Source organism: Mixophyes fleayi, chromosome 2 (assembly GCF_038048845.1).
Source record: "Mixophyes fleayi isolate aMixFle1 chromosome 2, aMixFle1.hap1, whole genome shotgun sequence".
Classification (NCBI taxonomy): Eukaryota; Metazoa; Chordata; class Amphibia; order Anura; family Limnodynastidae; genus Mixophyes; species Mixophyes fleayi.
Genome location: NC_134403.1, coordinates 210,585,571 through 210,605,137, shown reverse-complemented (window position 1 = coordinate 210,605,137; position 19,567 = coordinate 210,585,571). Strand labels below are relative to the sequence as shown.

At 38.3% G+C, this 19,567-nt stretch overlaps 1 protein-coding gene across 4 annotated transcripts; it reads right to left on the bottom strand.

Moving 5' to 3' along the window:
• Nucleotides 1–622: 622 nt before the first annotated feature.
• MEAF6 (MYST/Esa1 associated factor 6) lies at nucleotides 623–18,335 on the bottom strand. 4 transcript variants are annotated; one of them, XR_012688064.1, is made up of 9 exons: nucleotides 18,207–18,335; nucleotides 11,850–11,965; nucleotides 9,551–9,638; nucleotides 7,958–8,003; nucleotides 7,583–7,775; nucleotides 4,535–4,564; nucleotides 3,331–3,384; nucleotides 3,029–3,062; nucleotides 623–2,214 (listed from the first exon to the last, which is right to left on the bottom strand). XR_012688064.1 is itself a non-coding variant. In XM_075195430.1 (8 exons), the coding sequence occupies exons 1-8, from the start codon at nucleotides 18,294–18,296 to the stop codon at nucleotides 2,206–2,208; spliced, it is 606 nt and encodes a 201-aa protein (XP_075051531.1). In that variant the 5' UTR covers nucleotides 18,297–18,335; the 3' UTR covers nucleotides 623–2,205. The 4 variants fall into 4 exon arrangements, 2 of the variants coding, with proteins under 2 accessions (XP_075051531.1, XP_075051532.1); XR_012688065.1 differs by lacking the exon at nucleotides 4,535–4,564; XM_075195430.1 differs by lacking the exon at nucleotides 3,331–3,384.
• Nucleotides 18,336–19,567: the final 1,232 nt, after the last annotated feature.

The window sequence follows — 19,567 nt, the reverse complement described above, 5'->3', positions numbered from 1 at the left end:
TGAAAGAACTCTAATCTTAAATAGTCAGAAAGGAAATTAAGAGACGAGGTAGATTAAGTTGCTTTAGAAGTTAGCCCTAAATACAATCAACTGAGGAAGCCATGCTTACATGATATATAGATATAGTCATATGGGTGGGAGCAAGAGGAATACGACTTAACACTTCAGGCCTAAACAATCCTAGAAAGACAATTTTGTATAAAAAAAAAATATATATATATATTGAGATGTACAGGATAAGTAGGGATTAAAGAGGAGTGGGCAGATTTGGGAACAAGTACACCCCAGTTCAACCCTAAATCACACAATAAATAAAGCTGTCCAGTATTTGTGCATTACTTGCAAAAAGCGGTATTTTGAACGATCAGTTCTTGCATTGCAACATGGTTTGTCAGGCAACAAATGCACACCTCTAGATAGACTCTATAGGAGGCCCAGAATGTGGAAATTTATTTTTACCTTGAACATTACATAAAAACAATAGAATGGATATTGAAAATGGGGTAATGTTTTGTTCATATTCTTCAGAATAAGGTGTAATTTAAATACCTTATTATATAAACCACTGTATATTATGAACAGATTCAATAAATACACATGAAAAACTTTAAGAAAGCGTTAGTAAATAGTGTGCTGTTTATTTTGCAGATCCACAGTGAATTGAAGAATTTGACTGAAATAAAAATACAAGAAATTGCTGGTCTGAAATACTTCAAATGTAAACATTTTATTTACATGTTGTTGGGGGGGCGAACGACGACTCTTGAGACGTGACATTCCAACTCTTTAAATTATGTCCAATATTTTACTGGTCCGATTAAAACTTGGGTGTCCGTTGTAAAATAAATCCCTTAAGAGTGAATCAAGCTCTATAGATAAAGATACGCTCTAGTAGAGAGAAGCCTCATCCCAGGTTCAAATTTTAAAACTGCTAAAACAGTGTCTCTTCTTGAAATGAAGCATTGTTCTTTCCAGATTAGAAGTTGAAAGCTGAATAATGCAATATTGCACCTTCGTTTACATTATCACCGACAATGACAGTATTCCAGAAGGTAGTAAGATTTTTTAAAAAAACAAAAACAAAACAAACAGGCTTTCCACTGTAAAAAGTGCACTTTAAGACAAGTAAGGGAACTGAACGGCCTTACATGCTTACCAAAATGGTCTCTTTTATGCGATTCCACAATTATACAACTTTTTACTGGTTAATTCAGTGTCATTAGCTCACTGTGCCATTGTACTTTATAACAATACAACATTTTGGTGCTGTCCAATTATTTCCATGAAATGAGTGGCATACCCATCATAGCAATGTGCTATTATGTCACCCAACATAGCTTAGGAAACTTTCAAGAAAGCAGAGGGTCACAAAAAAGAAATGCTTTGGAGGACCTGCTAGTTGAACAGCCTTGTTATATATGAACAATCAAAAAACAAAAACCCAGTATAAAAATATATACACATATTCACAATAATTAAAAAAAACCCTCTACTGCATGTACTATAACAATGAACCAACCAAGCACGATTGTATTATACAGATTATTAAACACAGTGTAAATATTTAAAGTACCAGTCTCACTTTGAAGTATTAAAATATACCAAACATCAGCCAAATATGTAACTTAAACTGACATCTAGAAATAACTATTTGTAACAGGAAACGAAAAAAATGTAAAGAAAAAAAAAAAAACAAACAAACAAACTAAAAAAATAAACTTAAACGCAAGACCGCATGAAAAGAGAGGTGTATTTGATATATTTGAGAGATATGCGAGACTGGTCCTTCCCATGCCAGACAGACAAGTAGTGACACGTGCTGCAAGATGCCTTTATGGTAAGAAGATCAAGTAAAAGTTCATTGCTTGCTTTGATGAACTAAGCTACCATCTCTGGACTCGCTGCTTGGGAAACTAGAATTGAAGACTTACAGCAGGTGTACGTTGTGCTTAACTGTTTCTTTATATACCAAGCTGCAGAGAACAAGTTTTAAATCCCAAAACAAGCAATGCTCATTTACTGAATTAGTTATGCATCTGCCTTAACAAGTAGTGTGAGCATCTTGCCTAGTTCCACTTAAAAATCAAGTAGACTGCTTCTATGCAGACAAACACAGGTCATTGTCTTGAATAAACAGCGTTGAATCTTTTGGAAGAAATGTATTTCTCTGTGGAAGTCTTGGTTGTTGCTGAAGATTGAACCACATTAATAATCCTAAGAGGAAGAAAAAATAAAATGTAAGCATGCTCGGAGATACGATATTTACAGGATTTGCACAGGTCCTATGGAATTATTTCTTCAATTTACAACAATGTACCATTTGACCGGAAGAAGGTATTTTATTCAAAGTGCTATGCTTTCACTTGGGCAATGCGGTTTCCAAGCAAAGACACAATATAAAACAAAATAACCAACAACCCACACATCATAGGATTTGGTGACCATAATTAAATAGGATTATACAAAGCTCTAAAACTACAGGCTACAACTACAACTAGTGATCAGGTATATACTTCATTAGCCAAAGTCTACAAGAGCTCATTTTGGTTGTTTACTATTTAGCACAATACTAATTACAGAGGGATAATAAAGACTGGCAGAATATATAAATGCATATTTGGCCTGATACATTAAGGCAATAAAGTAAAATCAAATAAAAAAAAAAAAAAAAAAAAAAAAAAGGGGGGGGGGGGGGGGGGTAAAGCCATTTGCATTGGAAGAGAGGTACATTTTAAATGTGGATACAGATTTTTAGTTGAGGTAGGGCATGTCCTAGATCAACTTTAAAATTTCAGTGTAAAAGCTATCAAATATCTGTTTGATACATGAAAAAGCAGCATTTCCTTATGTGTAAAATAAACTAATTTGCACCCCTTGCCCCCCAACATTGTCTGCAAATGTATTCCTTTTTTTGCTTTGCGTTCCTTAATAAAATCAGGTCCATTGTATTTACAAATTGTGAAAAGAACAGATAGCCAAGAAGAATGCAGGTCAATCAAAGCAATAATTTAAATTGCATAATACTTACAGATCGAGGCTTTTTGTTTAGTTTCAGATCAATCCTAAAAGACAGGAAAATAGTAAATAAAAATACAATACATGAAGATACAAATGAATATCCCTTATTAAAGTTGCATTAACATTTGCCAATTCAGTCATTTATCCAGATTATTTTCCCCCCACTTCCATTATTTAAAATGTACAAGGAAAGGGTTTACGTGCTATTCTAAAAGGGACAGTCACAAGAACATAACTAACATTCTCAGTATAAGCTCACACGTGTATGTTTTGTTTAAGCATTACTACTGGAGACCCTATGGAACCACTTACACAAAAGCAAGGGAGCGCAGACGTCACTCTGGGCTGGAACGGGAAATATTGAAACTGAAAATAAAGTAGCAAATACTTATTGTTTAAAAGTAAGCCATACCGACAGTTCTAATGAGGGAAAGTAGTATACTTTATTATTTTTGTGACAGTGTCCCAAATGACATTCCTCTAGAACAAACCTATGTAGAATATGAGCACACTAAAACTGCTGCAAATTAAAGCCTGTTTTGCAGGCAAATTGCTGAGAAAATCTACACCACTCTTGAGAATTTAGGTCCAATATTGAAGTGAAACAAAACTTTAAAATGAAAATGTTATTTGAAGAGTGGGTGGATCATGTAATATAGTGCCAGTTTAACTCTACACTATACAATGGTACAATGCAGTACATGGCCAACATAGGTCCTCTCTCTTTTAACCAGTTCAAGTACAGATTGCAGTTTGTTGTTTTTTTTAAGCTACCTCAAACTGCTGCAACAACAAAAGCAATTTTTTTTTTTGCACACACACAATGGTTCTTTGGAACATAAGGCTAATGACAAATCTAGAGCATGCCGTTGCAAATCACACACACATTCCTTGATCTACAGGGAAAAGAGTTGTACGGTATCAGCAAGACTAGGGGGGTATATTTACTAAAATTTCTAAAAAGGAAAAGTGAAGGTGTTGCCAATAGCAACTAATCAGATTGCAGATATATTGTATATTATAGAAATTTAGAGCTAGAATTTGATTGGGGGTGTTGCTGATAACCACTTTTCTTTTTTAAAAGTTTTAGTGAATCTACACCTCTATCTCCGATTCTCTGCCTTTCAGCGGCTTGAAGTCTCCATTTTAAAAATCACAATACATCAGGAAGGCAAGGTATATGCTTAACTATTCGAATGCTGAGGTCAACAAAAGAAGCTGAGAAAACAGAATATGTCAGCGAGTGCAAGGAGCATCAAGGGTACTGGCATGCGCATAGGAAATTGGGCAAATATTTCTCTTGTGGTAAGTGTTAACTGTTAGACATTTGTCAAATTGTATTTCAGCCAGATATAGAAGGCCAACTAATCCAATTTTACCAATCCATTTCAAGACACATGTATGTTACAGATCTTTTCTAAAACAGCATTTAATTCTGCACACAAACAACATACACATAACAAAATTTGCATTATATGAATAGAAGCATTTGTTCAGACCAAAGAATCACACTTACTCGAAGTCATAATCATACATGCCAGATGGACTGGGGGGGAAGCATTAAAGAGAAAAGAAAGCAATAGGAATTAATGCACTGAATAATGTAATTGGGCGATTAGCAGAAAACGGTATGCTAATCTGGAAGAAAGTAAAATGAATCATGTCAAAATGTGTTTAATTAGAAGAAAGCAGAATGCAAAGTAGAAGGTAAATATTACTGAAGAAAAATAGCTGAACACATGTTTAAATGGTTATAACATCTCTAATGACAGCATACCACATTACAATAATTTAACATATACTAACCATCTATCTGCAAATCCCTTTCTGCATTGTGTCCTATAGTCTGGTGATTATGGACAGAAAGTATAAACAGGTCCCTTGCTAAATAGATATTGTGTACTAAATAAGAATACTAATATAATGACTCTAAATTCTAGATGCTCCTACTTGCTCGAATTAGACAGACTTGCACAGGCAAAAAAAAAGAAAAAAAAAGCGGGGTGTATTGAAAAAGGCATATGGGAAACACTTAAAGCAAAACCCTCAAAGCAAAACCCTCCCCCACAAACTAGTAAAATTGCAGAGGTGCTTTCCACGGGGCCCAGGCAGTTACTCAGTCCTGCTTAATTTTCTATGCCGAGTGCCTGAAAAGTTAGCATTCCCAGCTTGTCCAATCAGCAACATTCTCCATGAACTTCAACATGGAGAAAATATTGAGCTGTTGCACATCCTCAGCGCACAACTCGCTGACTGTAGGGGGGGGGGGGGGCGGATGCCAGCAGTACTAGTTTAGGGTGGGGTTAGGTTTTGCTGTAAAGTAATAAGGGCACTAAAGTTCTCAAAAAAAAAAAAAAAAAATACTGAAAAAGTTTCATGTTATCTACCGATTAACATTTTAATATATGACCATGAGCCGATAAAGGAGCTACAGGGCAATGCAGCACGGGTGGATATACATGCATGTGACTACATACTGAAAAGAGAAACTATGGAACGTGCAGACACTAGTTAGTCAACGAGACATTTCTGATCTACATGATCGGCTTTGTTGTTGGCCATAATGAGCTTGATAGGACTAGCGAAAAGCATTTGAGAATCACTGCTTAATACAACACTTAAAAACATATGATAGGAGGATGGAAAGACTTGTCCAAGTACAGTCATCTTATTCCATGTGTTAGTTCACCTACTTACTGAAATCCTGGCCAAGAATTGAAACAGTAGTATTTTTTGCTCATCTTTAGTGGAGGAAAAGTATAAGGCATTAACCAGAATATTCTTAAAAAGGACCAGGAAATATAACTTTTTTATATAAATCTTCCATAAATGTCTAACCTGTCCCCTCCTAATCCCATGGCTGTGCAGGGCTTGAGGAAGCCTGCCCACCTTTAGTGCATCAGCCATGCAAGTTTGCATAACAGACTACTTGTTGGGGGGAGCAAGGACTATTAGGAATTATGCAGTGCCATATGCTGTGAATGCAATTATATCACTGCAGGACTCCATGAAAAGAAGACTGCAGCCCCAAAACATTGCTATGGTTCTCCAGCAGGGTTTCTAATTAATATGTTGTACAGCTAGGGAACTATTGTTAGACTGTGGCCTTAAAGGAATGCACATGGTCAGCAACAATATACAGGTAGGCAGAGGCATTTAAATGTGTGCCAAGAAAACATTCCCCACATCACTATGCCACCCTCAGCCTGCACAATTGACACATGGCTGGATGGATGTAGTTTATGCCAAATTCTGATTCGATGGAAAAGACAGAAGTCGAGATTGATCATACCAGGTGATGTTAATCTTCCATTGTCCAGTTTTGGTGAGCCAGTGCCAACTGTAGCCTGTTCCCTGTTCTTAGCTGACAGAAATGGAACAGTGTGGTCCTTCGGCTACCGGTGCCCATCCACTTCAATGTGCTGTGTGTTCAGAGATGCTCTTCTGCATACCACTGTTGTAATGCATGGTAATTTGGAGTTACTGTTGCCTTCCTTTTAGCTTGAGCTAGAATGGCCACTCTCCTTGAAAAAGCGTTTTCACCTACAGAACAGACGCTCACTAGAAAAAAAATTTGAGCGCCATTCTCACTTGTGTGTGAAAATCCCAGGAAATCAGTAGTTTCTGAGAAACTCAAGTCACCTCGTCTAGCACCAACAATCATTCCATGGGCATGGTCTGGTGACCATGTCTGCATGCTTTTATGCACTGAGTGGCTGCCACATGATTATCCGATTAGAGATTTGCTTTAGCAAGCAGGTGCATCTAAAAGTGGCCACTGAGAGTGTAAACAGGTATTTGGCCGATTATATGAAATGCTTGAGACTGGGCTTTCCAGGTGTTTTTATTTTTTTTGCCTGTAATTTGGAGAACCAAGGATAAAAAAAAAAAAAGAAAAGCAACAAACCCCTTCTCTCACATTGCCCTGGCCTTCTCTTCCTTCTGAGGGACTATAGAAGAAAACTTTTGATGATCAATCTTAATTTCAGTTATGGAATATGATGTTATTTGTGAATGTCACAAGGTTCCTTTGCATTTTGAACTTCGATATTGGATTTAGTGATCATCTAATGAGGTATGTTGCAAGTAGCTAGTAAAATTATTCATTGGTTACCAATGAAACTGTCCAATTCTCTTTATTGCACCTCATGCATCTCTTTACAATCTAAATACACTCTAAAAGAGTATCCAAGATTTCCTGAGCAGAGTTAAAATTGTTCTAGAAGATTTGAAGGTGGACACAATAACAGGACGAAAGGTACAAATTGCTTCTCTGGACGTCAGATTTAAATTATAGAGCAAATAGATTTTGTGTTGTACAACTGAAATATGCGGAGGTTGGCCCGACAATAAGGCAGTGGGTGCCATAACCTTTACCCCCTCCAAAGCACTCCAGAAAAAAGATTTGTACAGTTCTGGTTACCTTGAATACACTGTTTGGGGAGTATCCAAGCAACAATTGCTTAGGTTTTTCTAACATTCAACAATTTTTAAAAGAAGCCCTGAAGAGGAAACTTATACTCTAAAGAAAAGGAGGACACTACATAACAATGCTTAGGCCAACCTGTGCCGATTTTTATTCTTGCGTTTCTTGTGACTGCTGTGGTGTCCTCCAGAATTTGCTGATGAAGCAGCTTTCTGAGGCTTGACACCCGACAGGGAACCATCTAGATCTTCTGCATCATCCTGGCTGGGTTCATTCTCCTGATTTTGAAAGTCTGGAGAGTTGTCACTCTCTGTTCCACTGCCTGGCTCTCCTAAGAACAGCAGAATGACAACAAATAAGTAACACTCTAGAAGCTTGCCAAATTTATGTATGTGTAGATAATGGTAGAGCTTTGGGGTTTCTACCTAATTAGATATAAATATTTCAATGGTGCAGTAAGTTTTGGGGTAGGTATAAAAACATAAACTAGAGACAGATTATATATAAACTCACGTTTATCAATTATTTGATCTTGCACTCCAGCCAATGCACTGACTGCCTAAAAAGCAAAAATAAAAAAAAATTAAAAGTTAGTCCTGCCCTCATTAAAGACAACCCAACAGATAAGATTCTGGGGCAATGCACAATTTCTTCCTAAGCAACTGAAAAAATAATTTAATAGCACACGCACACGAAACGTAAAACAAATTATATGCAAAACACTGTATCCAACTTTCATCTATGCATCCTTCTGAAAACTCTGGAACAATATAATACACACCTAGTGGGCACTTTATTATGTACACCTTTCTAGGACTGGGTATGACCCTAGTTTGCGCCCAGAATGGCCTTATTTAACAAGGTGCTGGAAACATTCCTTAAAGATTTGGTCCATGACAGACTAGCATCACACAGTTTCTGCAGATTTGATGGCTGCACATTCATGATGCGAACCTCCTGTTCCACCATGTTCAAAAGGTGCTCTATTGGATTGAGATCTGGAGACTGTGGAGGGCATCGTAATACATTAAACTCACTGTCATGTTCGTGAAAGCAGCTTGAGAGAACGTGTGGTATGTGACTTGGTGCATTACACTGCTGGAAGTAGCCATCAGGAGAGAGGTAGACTATTGCCATAAAGGGATGCACATGGTCAACAGCAATAATCAGGTAGGCTGTGGAATTTAATGCTCAGTTGCTTTTAAAGGGGTCTGTGTGCCAGGACAACATTCCCCACAATATTACCCCAACAGTCTGCACTGTAGACACAAGGCAGGAAGAATCCAAGGTTTCGGTTTTGCCAAATTCTGACCCTACCATCTGCATGATACAGCAAAAAAAATTAATTAAGCAAGATTTATCAGATCAGACAACAGGTTTTTTTCAAACTTCAACTGTTCGGTTTTGGGGAGCCTGTGCCAACTGTAGTCTCTGTTTCCGGTTCTTAGCCGACAGAAGTGGAACCCAGTGTTCTGCTGTTCGAGCCCATCCACTTCAAGGATTGATGTGTTCAGAGATAGTCTTCTGTATCCCACTCTTGTAACACCTGGTTATTTGAGTTACTGTCGCCTTCCTGTCATCTTGAAATAGTCAGGCCATTCGCCTCTATCCTCTCTCATGGAATAAACATTTTTGCCCACAGAATTACCACTCACAGGATGATTTTTTTTTGCTCCATATATTCTGTTTACTCTAGAGACTATTGTGTCTGAAGATCCCAGGAGAACAGCAGTTTCTGAGATACTCAAACCACCCCTTCTGGCATCAACAATCATTCCACGGGCAAAGCCACAGACCACATTTCTTTCCCAGTGTTTAGTCTGAAAAACAACTGACCTTCTTGATCATGTCTACATGTATTGAGTTTCTGCCACATGATTGGCTGATTATATATGTGCATTAACAAGCAGGTGTACCTAATAAAATGGGTACAGAGTGTAAATACAAATACTAAACAAAGATATATTACATACATTTTCTGATATTTCTAGATGACATGTTAGATTAGCAGTGTTAACTGGGCATACATCCTGGACATAGTTTCTACGATTGGTATATAACATAATGAAACACCTTAAAAATAGACATACTTAGGTACACACTCACAGCTGCAGAAGTGACTGAGGATTTGCTGAAAAGTCGCTCCGCCTCTTTGAACTTTCTATTTCTTCTATCATTCTTACTGTTAGAGTTCCTGAAATTAACAAAAAGCAAGACAAGTAATAATAGATACATTTTGTAACACATATTTACTCAATTTTCATGTATTAAAGAAAGTGGAAATATTTTATATAAAAAAAAAAAAAAAAAGGTTGGCATGGTGTATTCATAATAGGTGCTCAGTTTACCAATGCCTGAGCAAGAGTATATTTTCCGGAATGTCCAGTCCCAGCTTCGCCTTTTACTGCCTAATCCATGTCATATTGTCAGACAGCATCGCATAATTAAAAAGTAAAGCAAGGATAAAAAAAAAAAAAAAAAAAAAAAAAAAAAAGGCATAAAGAATTTCCGCAAACGAATGCCAAGCAACAGGCCTGAGGACAGATTAGAACTTTCTTCCAGAATGAGCAGTCGGCAACAAGAGAAGCTGGGCGCAAATGTATCAAGCGGAGAGTTTTTCGGCGCGTTTGAAAAACCAATCAAATTCTAGCTATCATTTGTTTAGTACATTCTACAAAATGTTAGCTAGAATCTGACTGGTTGCTATAGGCAACATCTCCACTTTTCAAACGTGTTGAAAAACGCTCAGCTTAATACATTTACCCCATGGACTTCTCTGAAGTCTAATAAAAAAAAATGGGATATAAAGAAGCACCACGAAAGACCTGGAGAAGTTGGTTTCCAGGGTATAGAAAAGCAGTAAAACAAAAAAACACAGGAGCCTGAAGCTATGTAGAATTTCCCAAACTGAAAATGGAGCATTCATTAACAAAATAGTTCCTTTTAGAAATAAGAGATTATCCTGTTCAGCAGAACTAGAAAACTTACTGGACTAAAATAATTCTCCTAGAGGCTATGAGGTGGAACAATTTAAAGCCAACCTTATTCATTAGCTCACTATCGGGACAGACATGTGGCCACTGGCATATAATAAGATTGGACACATAAGGTCCTTGCCCCAAAGAGTGTGGATTAGAATAGACTGCAAGATTCAATATGCAGGCTTCAGAGTTACTTCCTAAAGGAGGAAATTCTAAGAAGCAAGGATGAAGACCCACTGTTTTTTGATAGCTCCCAGATTTGTCTTTACTTGGATTTCTCCAGGTGTACTCTGCTCTTGCGCAAAGGAGCAAAAAAAGGGGTTTCCCTTTCCAATGAACACAGACAGACAGAATAGAAGGGGAAAAAAACAGGCCTGTTCAGAAATACTGAAGATAAAGTCTCTTTTAAAACAAAAAATTGGAGATTCCCCTGGTCCACTTGTTGAAAAGGTCCCCATAGGGATTCGGGAGAATGAATGGTTGACGTCTCCCAAGTTACAGAACGCAACCATAAAGATGAATTACATTAAAGATCACAGAACCATTCTACACTGGGCTGTCTAGTTGAAGTTGTGAAGCTTCAGGCTAATTCAGTGTTTTATTCATAAGAACCCTATGAACTTTTACAATCTGTCTGCTAAAAGGTATTGTGACATGAAGCTCTTTCACATCTTTCTTCCTATGATGAAAAGTTAATAGTAGATTTAAAAAGGATCCGAACATATTTATATGCAGCTATCATCCCTTACTGTTGTATCACTGGTAATTTATAGCAACTACATGCGAACAGTCACGATATCAACTTGCTTAATACATATTCAGTCACAAAAGAACACCAATTCTAAAATGCACACCGGATGAATTAACGAACCATTTCTTGCAATATTATACTGGGGTCAGCGAGTTTGGTTCCGACCAAGACCCTTTCTATATGGAGTTTCTATGTTCTCCTTGTGTTTGTGTGGGTTTCCTCCAGGTGCTCCGGTTTCTTCCTACAGTCTAAACCAGTAGTTCCCAAACTGGGTGCTGCGGCGACCTCCTTGGGGTGCCGTGGCCAGGGCTGGTGGTAAGTGAGTTGGGTGACTACTTGGTAATAATTTTGGCTTAGGGGTGCCTTGAAAAAATTATGGAGACCCTAAGGGTGCCTCGAACTAAGAAAGTTTGGGATCCACTGGTCTAAACACATACTGGCAGGTTGATTGGCTTCTAACACAATAAACCCTAATGTGTGCGTGTATGTTTAAGTGGCAGGGAATAGAGAACGTAAGCTCAACTGATGTAGGAACTAATGTAAATGATAAAATATATCCTCTGTAATATATCCTCATTATATGGTAGCGCTATATAAAGGGTTAGTAATAATCCTATTTGGATTTGTTCTTCATTACCAAATGACAATTTTCTAGGTAACAGACAAAACTTACTTTTGATTTGTTAAATACCGGTCCCATCCTCTGATAATATTTCCGTACATCTGTGTATCTTCCAAGTAACTTCCTTCAAATGCATAGATTTGACGTTCTAGATTTGCCAGCGTCTCCTAATAAAATAGAAATGCTGCAAGTTAAAATCATGTATGTGTGTATGAGGCAGGTATTGTGCGAATGCATTCCATTAATTTACTAGGAACTAGTCTTAGTGATGGCAAATCAATAGGCTGCATTTCTGTAAGCATTAACTGGTCCCACAAAACACCTGCTGCCACAAAGTAGAAGCAGCAGCTGCACTTTAAGAGCTCATTCACACAGGTGCTTTAAATTGTACCAGCAGTTCAATATCATTTGCTGTAATCACAGAACATTTTGAAAACATGCTAATAGGTACCCAGAATTGTGAGACTTTTCCTGGGACCAGAGGGCAGTACTAGCTAGGAGAATAGAAGTTACCCAGGGTTTGTTGCAGATGTAGCGTTGCTAGAGATGCAAATGTGTTGTGGTTAAGAAATGTCTTCAATCCCATACATCTCGGAAAAAGGGAAAAAAAAACAAACGACAACTATAATCCCTATGGGGACATACATTTGTGGACAAAACCTGCACGATTCTGAACTTTTTGGATAGGTTTGAATTGATCTTTAACAGAACACATCTGAATGATTACAAAAAACACATGCAAATCTGTCCATAGGCGATGCATCTAAATGCCCATGTGTACAGAGCCTATGACATGCATAGACATATGAATATAGTTAGGACATTTCTAAACATGCAGAAATACTTGTACAATAACGAAATAATTGGAAATGTTTCTCCTGACAGAATGAGAGACTTGAGAGGCATAAGGGGGAATTCAATTCTTCCCTGAAGTACCACCACGTTAAAGCCATTAGCAATATTACGGTAATATTAACCCGGACCGAAAGACCACATTAATATTAGACCGCGTTACTTTTTCAGTAACGGACAACTGAATTCCCCCCCATAGAATGTTGTATTGTGACAGTTATTAAATGTGCCAAAACCAATTCTTCCCTGGGTTCTAGAGAACTGTCCCATATCTATGACCTCCCAGAACTGCTAACTAAAAATAGAATACTGCGTTATTGGATTCAGTCTGGGAAATGCTGGTTTTGAGCTAATCAGGAACAGCATGTAAACTGCTCTTAAAATGATCAACTCCTAGGACATACGGTGGCTACAAAACGTATTCACAGCTTTAAATATTTTACACAATAGAATAAAAAGATTAGTTTGGAAATTCTTAATCACTGATCAACAAAAATTGTTTTTTGTAATTAAGGAAGAGCTCAAACACATGAAAATAAGTATTCATCCCCTTATTTTAATATCTGAGATAGACATCTTTAGCTGCAATTGCAGCCATCTTTCTATTTTGATAAGCCTCCATTGGATTTACACATCTGGGAGGTTGGATTTTCTATAGTATTATGCTCCCACCATGCTTCAGAGTCAGGATAACGTTCTTATAATTATGAGCAATGTTAGATTTGCACTAAACATTGCCCAAAGTGTTTTATCATGAAAGGTTTCATTTGGTCACTTCAGACCATAGAATATTCTATTAAATGGTATGTGGGACTTCTGAAAAACTCAAGACAAGACATCATACAAGTTTTCTTCAAAGATGGTTGTCTTTGCAGTCTGTCTATAAAGAACAGATATGTAAAGCACCTGGGCTATTGCAGTATCATGGTTCTCTCAACCATAAGTCATTCCCTGACTTCGGCAAGTGCCCTTCTTGCGCTAGTATTATTCTAGATTAGCAAGGCGCCACAGTGCTCCGCAGCAGCATACAGTGGGACATACATAACACAGGAACAGACAAAATAAATGCAGGACATGAAAACAAAGGGTATGGAGGACCCTACTCATTAGAGAGCTTACATTCTAAGTGGAAGAGGGCACAGCTGAAACAAGAGGAGCGAGTGTGGCTTAGAACAGGGATTGGGCCAGCTGTGAGGGTTAATTAGTGTGAATAGTATCATAAGGGATAAGGTTAGCTTTATATATATATAAAAAAAAAAAAAGATGGATTTTTAGAGTACATCCAAAGATTTGAAGGCTGTGGGAAAGCCTGATTGAGCGCACTAGGGAGTTCTCTGTACAGCGCTGCGGAATAAGTGGCGCTATATAAATAAATGATGATGATGATGATGATTCCATAAGTGGGGAGCAGCACAGGAGAAGTCTTGTAGGTGCAGATGAGAGCTGGTTACCAGAGATGAGACAAGGTGCAGGTCAGAGGTAGAACAAAGAGGGCAGGAGGGAGAGTACTTTGATATGTATGAAGGGATGGTGTTGTTCAGGGCTTTGTAGGCAAGGGTGAGTAATTTGAATTGGATTCTGGAGGGCACAGGGAGCCACTGTACAGATTTGCAAAGTGGTGCAGCAAATGTGGGAAGATCAGTCTTGCAGCACCATTTAGGATGGATTGAAGTCTGGATATATGGGTGTCGGGAATGCCGGATAGCAGAAGGTTGCAGTAGTTGATAGAATTGTTAAGAGTTTTGACAGCAGGTTTGCATAAGAAAAGGGCATATTCTAGCATTGTTCTTAAGGTGGAATCAACAGGTTTTGGAGTATGGATATGAGGAATAAAGCAGAGGGCGAAGTCAAGACAGTGGGCTTGGGAGACCGAGGAAATAGTGGTGTTATTAACAGTGAGGGAGATTTGAGGGGAGGTGGTGATTATGGAGGACATGTTTTAGACAGATTCACATTTATTGCATAATCTCTCCATTTCTTAATAGTGAACTTGACAGTGTTCCACTGTATATTAACATTCTTTAAAGTTTATGTCGTTCCCCTGATTGGTAATGTTTAAAAAACATTTTTCTGATAGGCTTTGAAAGTTTGACGATCTTCATGATGAATCTCTTGTTGAGCAATGCACTAACCAACATTCTCACAAATAGCTGTATGCGTTTCAAAAATTGATAAACAGTTATGTGACCCTTAAAGACAACTGATTCCACCAGTTTATATAGGCGTTTTAGTAAAGTGCATTTACAGCTTATTTAATTCATTGTTTTTATTAGTAATTAAGAAAGAGCGGATATGTGTTGATAAGAATAAATCTCCTATTTTTAATAGTTTAAGTGGCAATTTGCAATGTACCTAGTCTAGGCAAATCCACCCACTTTTTAAAAATAAAGTGCCTCACAAACACAGAAATACGATTTCTGTGTTGTGAAGTGCAGAGCAAGGGGGAACTCTGTTAAAGAGCAATTGGCAAAATCCTCACAGAAATTTTACCGATTCCAATTAAGTGTGCCTGAAAACCACTGAGGAGAGCGAGTGTTCCCATTCATTTAAACGGACAATATCTTTCTGTGGGTGCAAAAAGCACACAGAAACGCAGCCTATTGAAATAAATGTGAAAATGGTCTGTTAAGTCAATATTTTTAAAGTTAAAAAATATATATAATTAAAATACTGTTGTGGAACTACAAGTACCAGGAAGCCAGAGTCTGCATGGACATGCTGGTACTTGTTGGACTACAAGCGCCAGCATGCCCTCAGCCCAGGCACACTGGAACTATATTTCCTTGCTTTGCATTACCCCCATTATTTTCGAAGGAGCAGTAGATAAGTACCTGCTCAGCCAATCACAAGCATCTAGCATGCGATTGGGCTGGACCGAAATGCAATATGTAGACTTAACCTCATGTATCAAATTCCCAATGTCCCTTAGATTGTTAGCAGGGCATTCTTAGCTTTTTGTCTGCATTACCCAGTATTGTATATTATTGTGTTTGTCCCCAATTGTAAAGCACTATGGAGTTTGCTGGCGCTATATAAATACATGATGGAAAAGCTTGCAATTTCTTCAGCTTTTCCCATTTATTTCTATGGACGATACATTTCAATGGGCTTTCTGCTTTTCCATTGAAATGCATTTCCAAGTCAAATGAATTGGGGGGGGCAGAGTATAATCTAGCAGTCTAGTGTTTGGGGAGAACTATTTAGGTGGATTTTTAACTTCTGAACAAAATCAGACTGATGGATTTCCCGTGCATGGACCAAAATATTAAACAAACCAAAAGGGATGCGTGTCATGTACACATTTTAGGACAAGCAATGCTCTCACTTTACTTCAGATTAGTCTACAGCAGAGGTGGCCAACCCGCGGCTCTAGAGCCGCATATGGCTCTCCGACTTTGAAATTGAGGCTCCTGGTCGGCTGGGTGATTCTCTGTGGCTGTCGGAACCCGGAGCACTGCTGAAAGTCACAGAGAATCACCCAGCCAGGCAGGAGCCTCAGCACATCTGACAGTAGCCTGCATCATGTGACCTCCTCTGCATAACGGAAGGAGGTCACATTATCACCGTTATCCACTCAGGGAAGGAGAGTGTGTAATCTGCTCTCCCTCCTTCCTCTACGTGGACTCCAGCATCTGTTTGACAGGTAAGGGGCATGTGAGATGTGGCTGTGGGCATATCTGCATGAATGTGAGGTGGGCTGACTGGCATGTGGAGAGGCTGAAGTGTATGTAAGGGGCACTTGGTGAGGTCTGGTGGGAATGTGAAGAGGTCTGAGGGGCACATTGGCTATTTATAACTCTTTTCATCCCCACTTCAACAGCTCCCTCTACAGTGATTGTGGATACAGAAGCACTGGGAGCTACTGTGGAAAGACTAAGTACCCTTTGAACCTTCCTCCGCAGGACACAACAGCAGGGTAAGAGCGGAGTTGATTATTCTAAACATTTTAGCAATGTTGGATATCTTTTTCAATTGGCAAGATATTAGTAAATATTTTATTTCCAATGTATGTGTGAGCATTATGTATGTGCATATTTATACTGTGTATATGCACACATATATAAAAGGTAAAGTTGGTTCTTTGCTGTATCTATGGATATTTTTTGGGTCTTAGGCTTCGACTGGTTGGCATCCCCTGGCCAACAGCATTCAGAAGCATTAAAAATAGAATGTTCTATAGGAACACTTGCAAAGCACTTGTCATGAAACATTTGACCACACCATTGACTGCTAAAGTCAGTAGCACTAGTGTTTGGTATCCAGCATCCCCACTCACTCAAGAAGCAGCTAACCAATCCCCTAGGATAACAGGTGAACTGAGCCCATGACAGGAGAAACTCCTCCAGCTCAGTGGTGCCAATAAAATTAACAAGTATTATATTAAAAACATGCACCATCTAAAGTAGATGAACACATCTATAAAACATTTTCTAAACATTACTGCTACACCACTTGAATACAATTTGGCCTGAACACACAGGAATACTTTAATAACAATTTTGGTTCATAACTAGCTCACTTGCTTTGAAAGAGGAAAAAGAGGGGTCAAACATATTTGTTGCACTTATTGTTTTGATTTCATAGCTATATATTGTTCTACTTAGAAGAAAGCAAAAAAAAAAAAAAAAAGCCTGACCAACTTGTATCCTAAAATACATTAATTTGTGCAACAGTGCTGTAGGGCCTACACAGGAGTGGAAACTAACTAATCTAGTTAGGACTAATCTAACTACTCCCCCTATAACAGTGATGGCTAACCTGTAACACTCCAGGTGTTGTGAAACTACAAGCCCCAGCATGCTTTGCTATCTATCAGCTAGTTATCTACTGGCAAAGCATGCTGGGGCTTGTAGTTTCACAACACCTGGAGTGTCACAGGTTAGCCATCGCTGCCCTATAAGAAAAGTCTTGATCTGTCCCTGCAATACATACACCACATGAGGCTGTAAATCGCAGATTTTCAGTTGCTGTATAGCCATTTTTAAGTTTAGCTTTACTGATAACATGAAAAATGCATGTGGTAAATACTTTTTACAAAATAGTCAGCAGTAAACTAGTAAAAACGTGTCCCCTTTACCAGGCTGCTAAAGCTGTAACCAGCTAACGGCCCAAACATATGGCATGATACCGAAGCCACCATCATTTCCTACAAAGATATACCCAGCACAACACACACTGCTACGCCCCCTTATTTCTCTTTCCCGCCATTTTCGACATCCTATTTACCTTGGGCAAGATGTCTGAACTGATACACTACAATAACGTAGCGTGCTACATAATAAAAAAAATGGAAACATTTTCTTGCTTCTTCAAAATGTGGCGTAACGTAACACCGCACAGACGTTTTTAATCCACGTATATTACGTAGTGGTCGAGCAATTCACGTACACCAAGTGCGTCACTCAATCAATAGAATTCGATGGCTAAGCACCAACATTGCACAGTTTGCGTAACTAAAATATGTGATAACGACACAAAGCGACGGAAAGGGACTACAATAAATGACACCAAAATGCAATTGTATGCGTATAATAGAGAGAAGGATAATCGCTTTACCGCAAGCTCTTGTTTCCGTTTCACTAGTTCTGCCAGCTCTCGGCGTGTATCTGGAATCTGAGGCGCTGTGGCCTTGTTATGCATCGCCATGATGGAGTGTGAAGAAGGAGGGAGGGACAGAGAAGAGGAGGAGAGAGTGAGCAATATATAAGCCTAGCCCACTTCTTCTCTCACGCTGCAAAGTGTAACAAACACAAATGTCTAAACGAGGTTGCAAGAGTAAGGGTTTTTTTTTGGTAGGTTAATGTGATCTTGATTTGTTAGGAATATGTCCGAAATTATTTCTATTTTCTCCTCGTTTTTTTTCTTATTAGCGGCAATATGTGAGGATCATGGATTGATATTATGTCGGCCACTGCAATGTATAAAGTTTTTGCAAGGTTGGAAGTGTGTTTCATTGACTCTACTAACGGCATTTTTTTTACTTAAACATACCTAATTATATGTTTTATATTATAGGACTTAAAATTGTACTATGTATACTACAACGGTTATTTGTAATAAAAATTACACATAAACCATTGTGTGCAGCTACAAATCTCATGCAGACACAATGTGACACAAAACAATCAAACTGCACTTATGAACAAAACTACAGGCAGTGTTTTAGGTAAGTTTCTATTTTTCACTTTGTTTTATTTTTTTTATTTACGCGATCATGAGAGGCTCATCTTTTAAATTACTCATAATCCTGTTTTTCTTTTCACTGTTACAAGTCGTCATACCTTCCTATGATAGTGCTTATAGGCCATTCACTCCCACAGGGTCATATTGAGGTTATTTCAGGCCATGAACAGGGAGGGACATAGGTAAATGGGGCTGGGTGGTTTTAGACATGGAAGCAGATGACAGTAGTGTGAGATGTACAGTGTAATCTTGTGCCTGATCATTTTGCCATTTGTGACTAAATTGCTTGGAGATTTCACAATGAGGGTAAATGACTGGATTGCCTTGTGTGTGGACAGCTTTCTGTTCAACAATGACATAACTCATCAGTGTCCTGAGAAGCTTTAAAGCCCCATATAAGTAAATATATTATACTAACGGAATGTCCTTGTCGGCCGAGCAGTTTCAGTCTACCAATGAGTAGTCTGGTCTGGCTACTCTGAAACCTGTATATATTATTTATATAATTTATATTGAGTATTACATAGTACGCCGCATTTTACATTGAGGGGATCATAATACAAATAATTTACAGGCAATAATATGAAACAGAAAATAATGATGGCCCTTCCCAAAAGATATTATAAAGTAGCAGAACTAGTAGAATAACAATTATAACTGCTGATGGGGAAAGGGTGTGTGGTTACTGTAAGGCAGAAGCATTAACAATCAACAATATTAAGACACTCATTGGC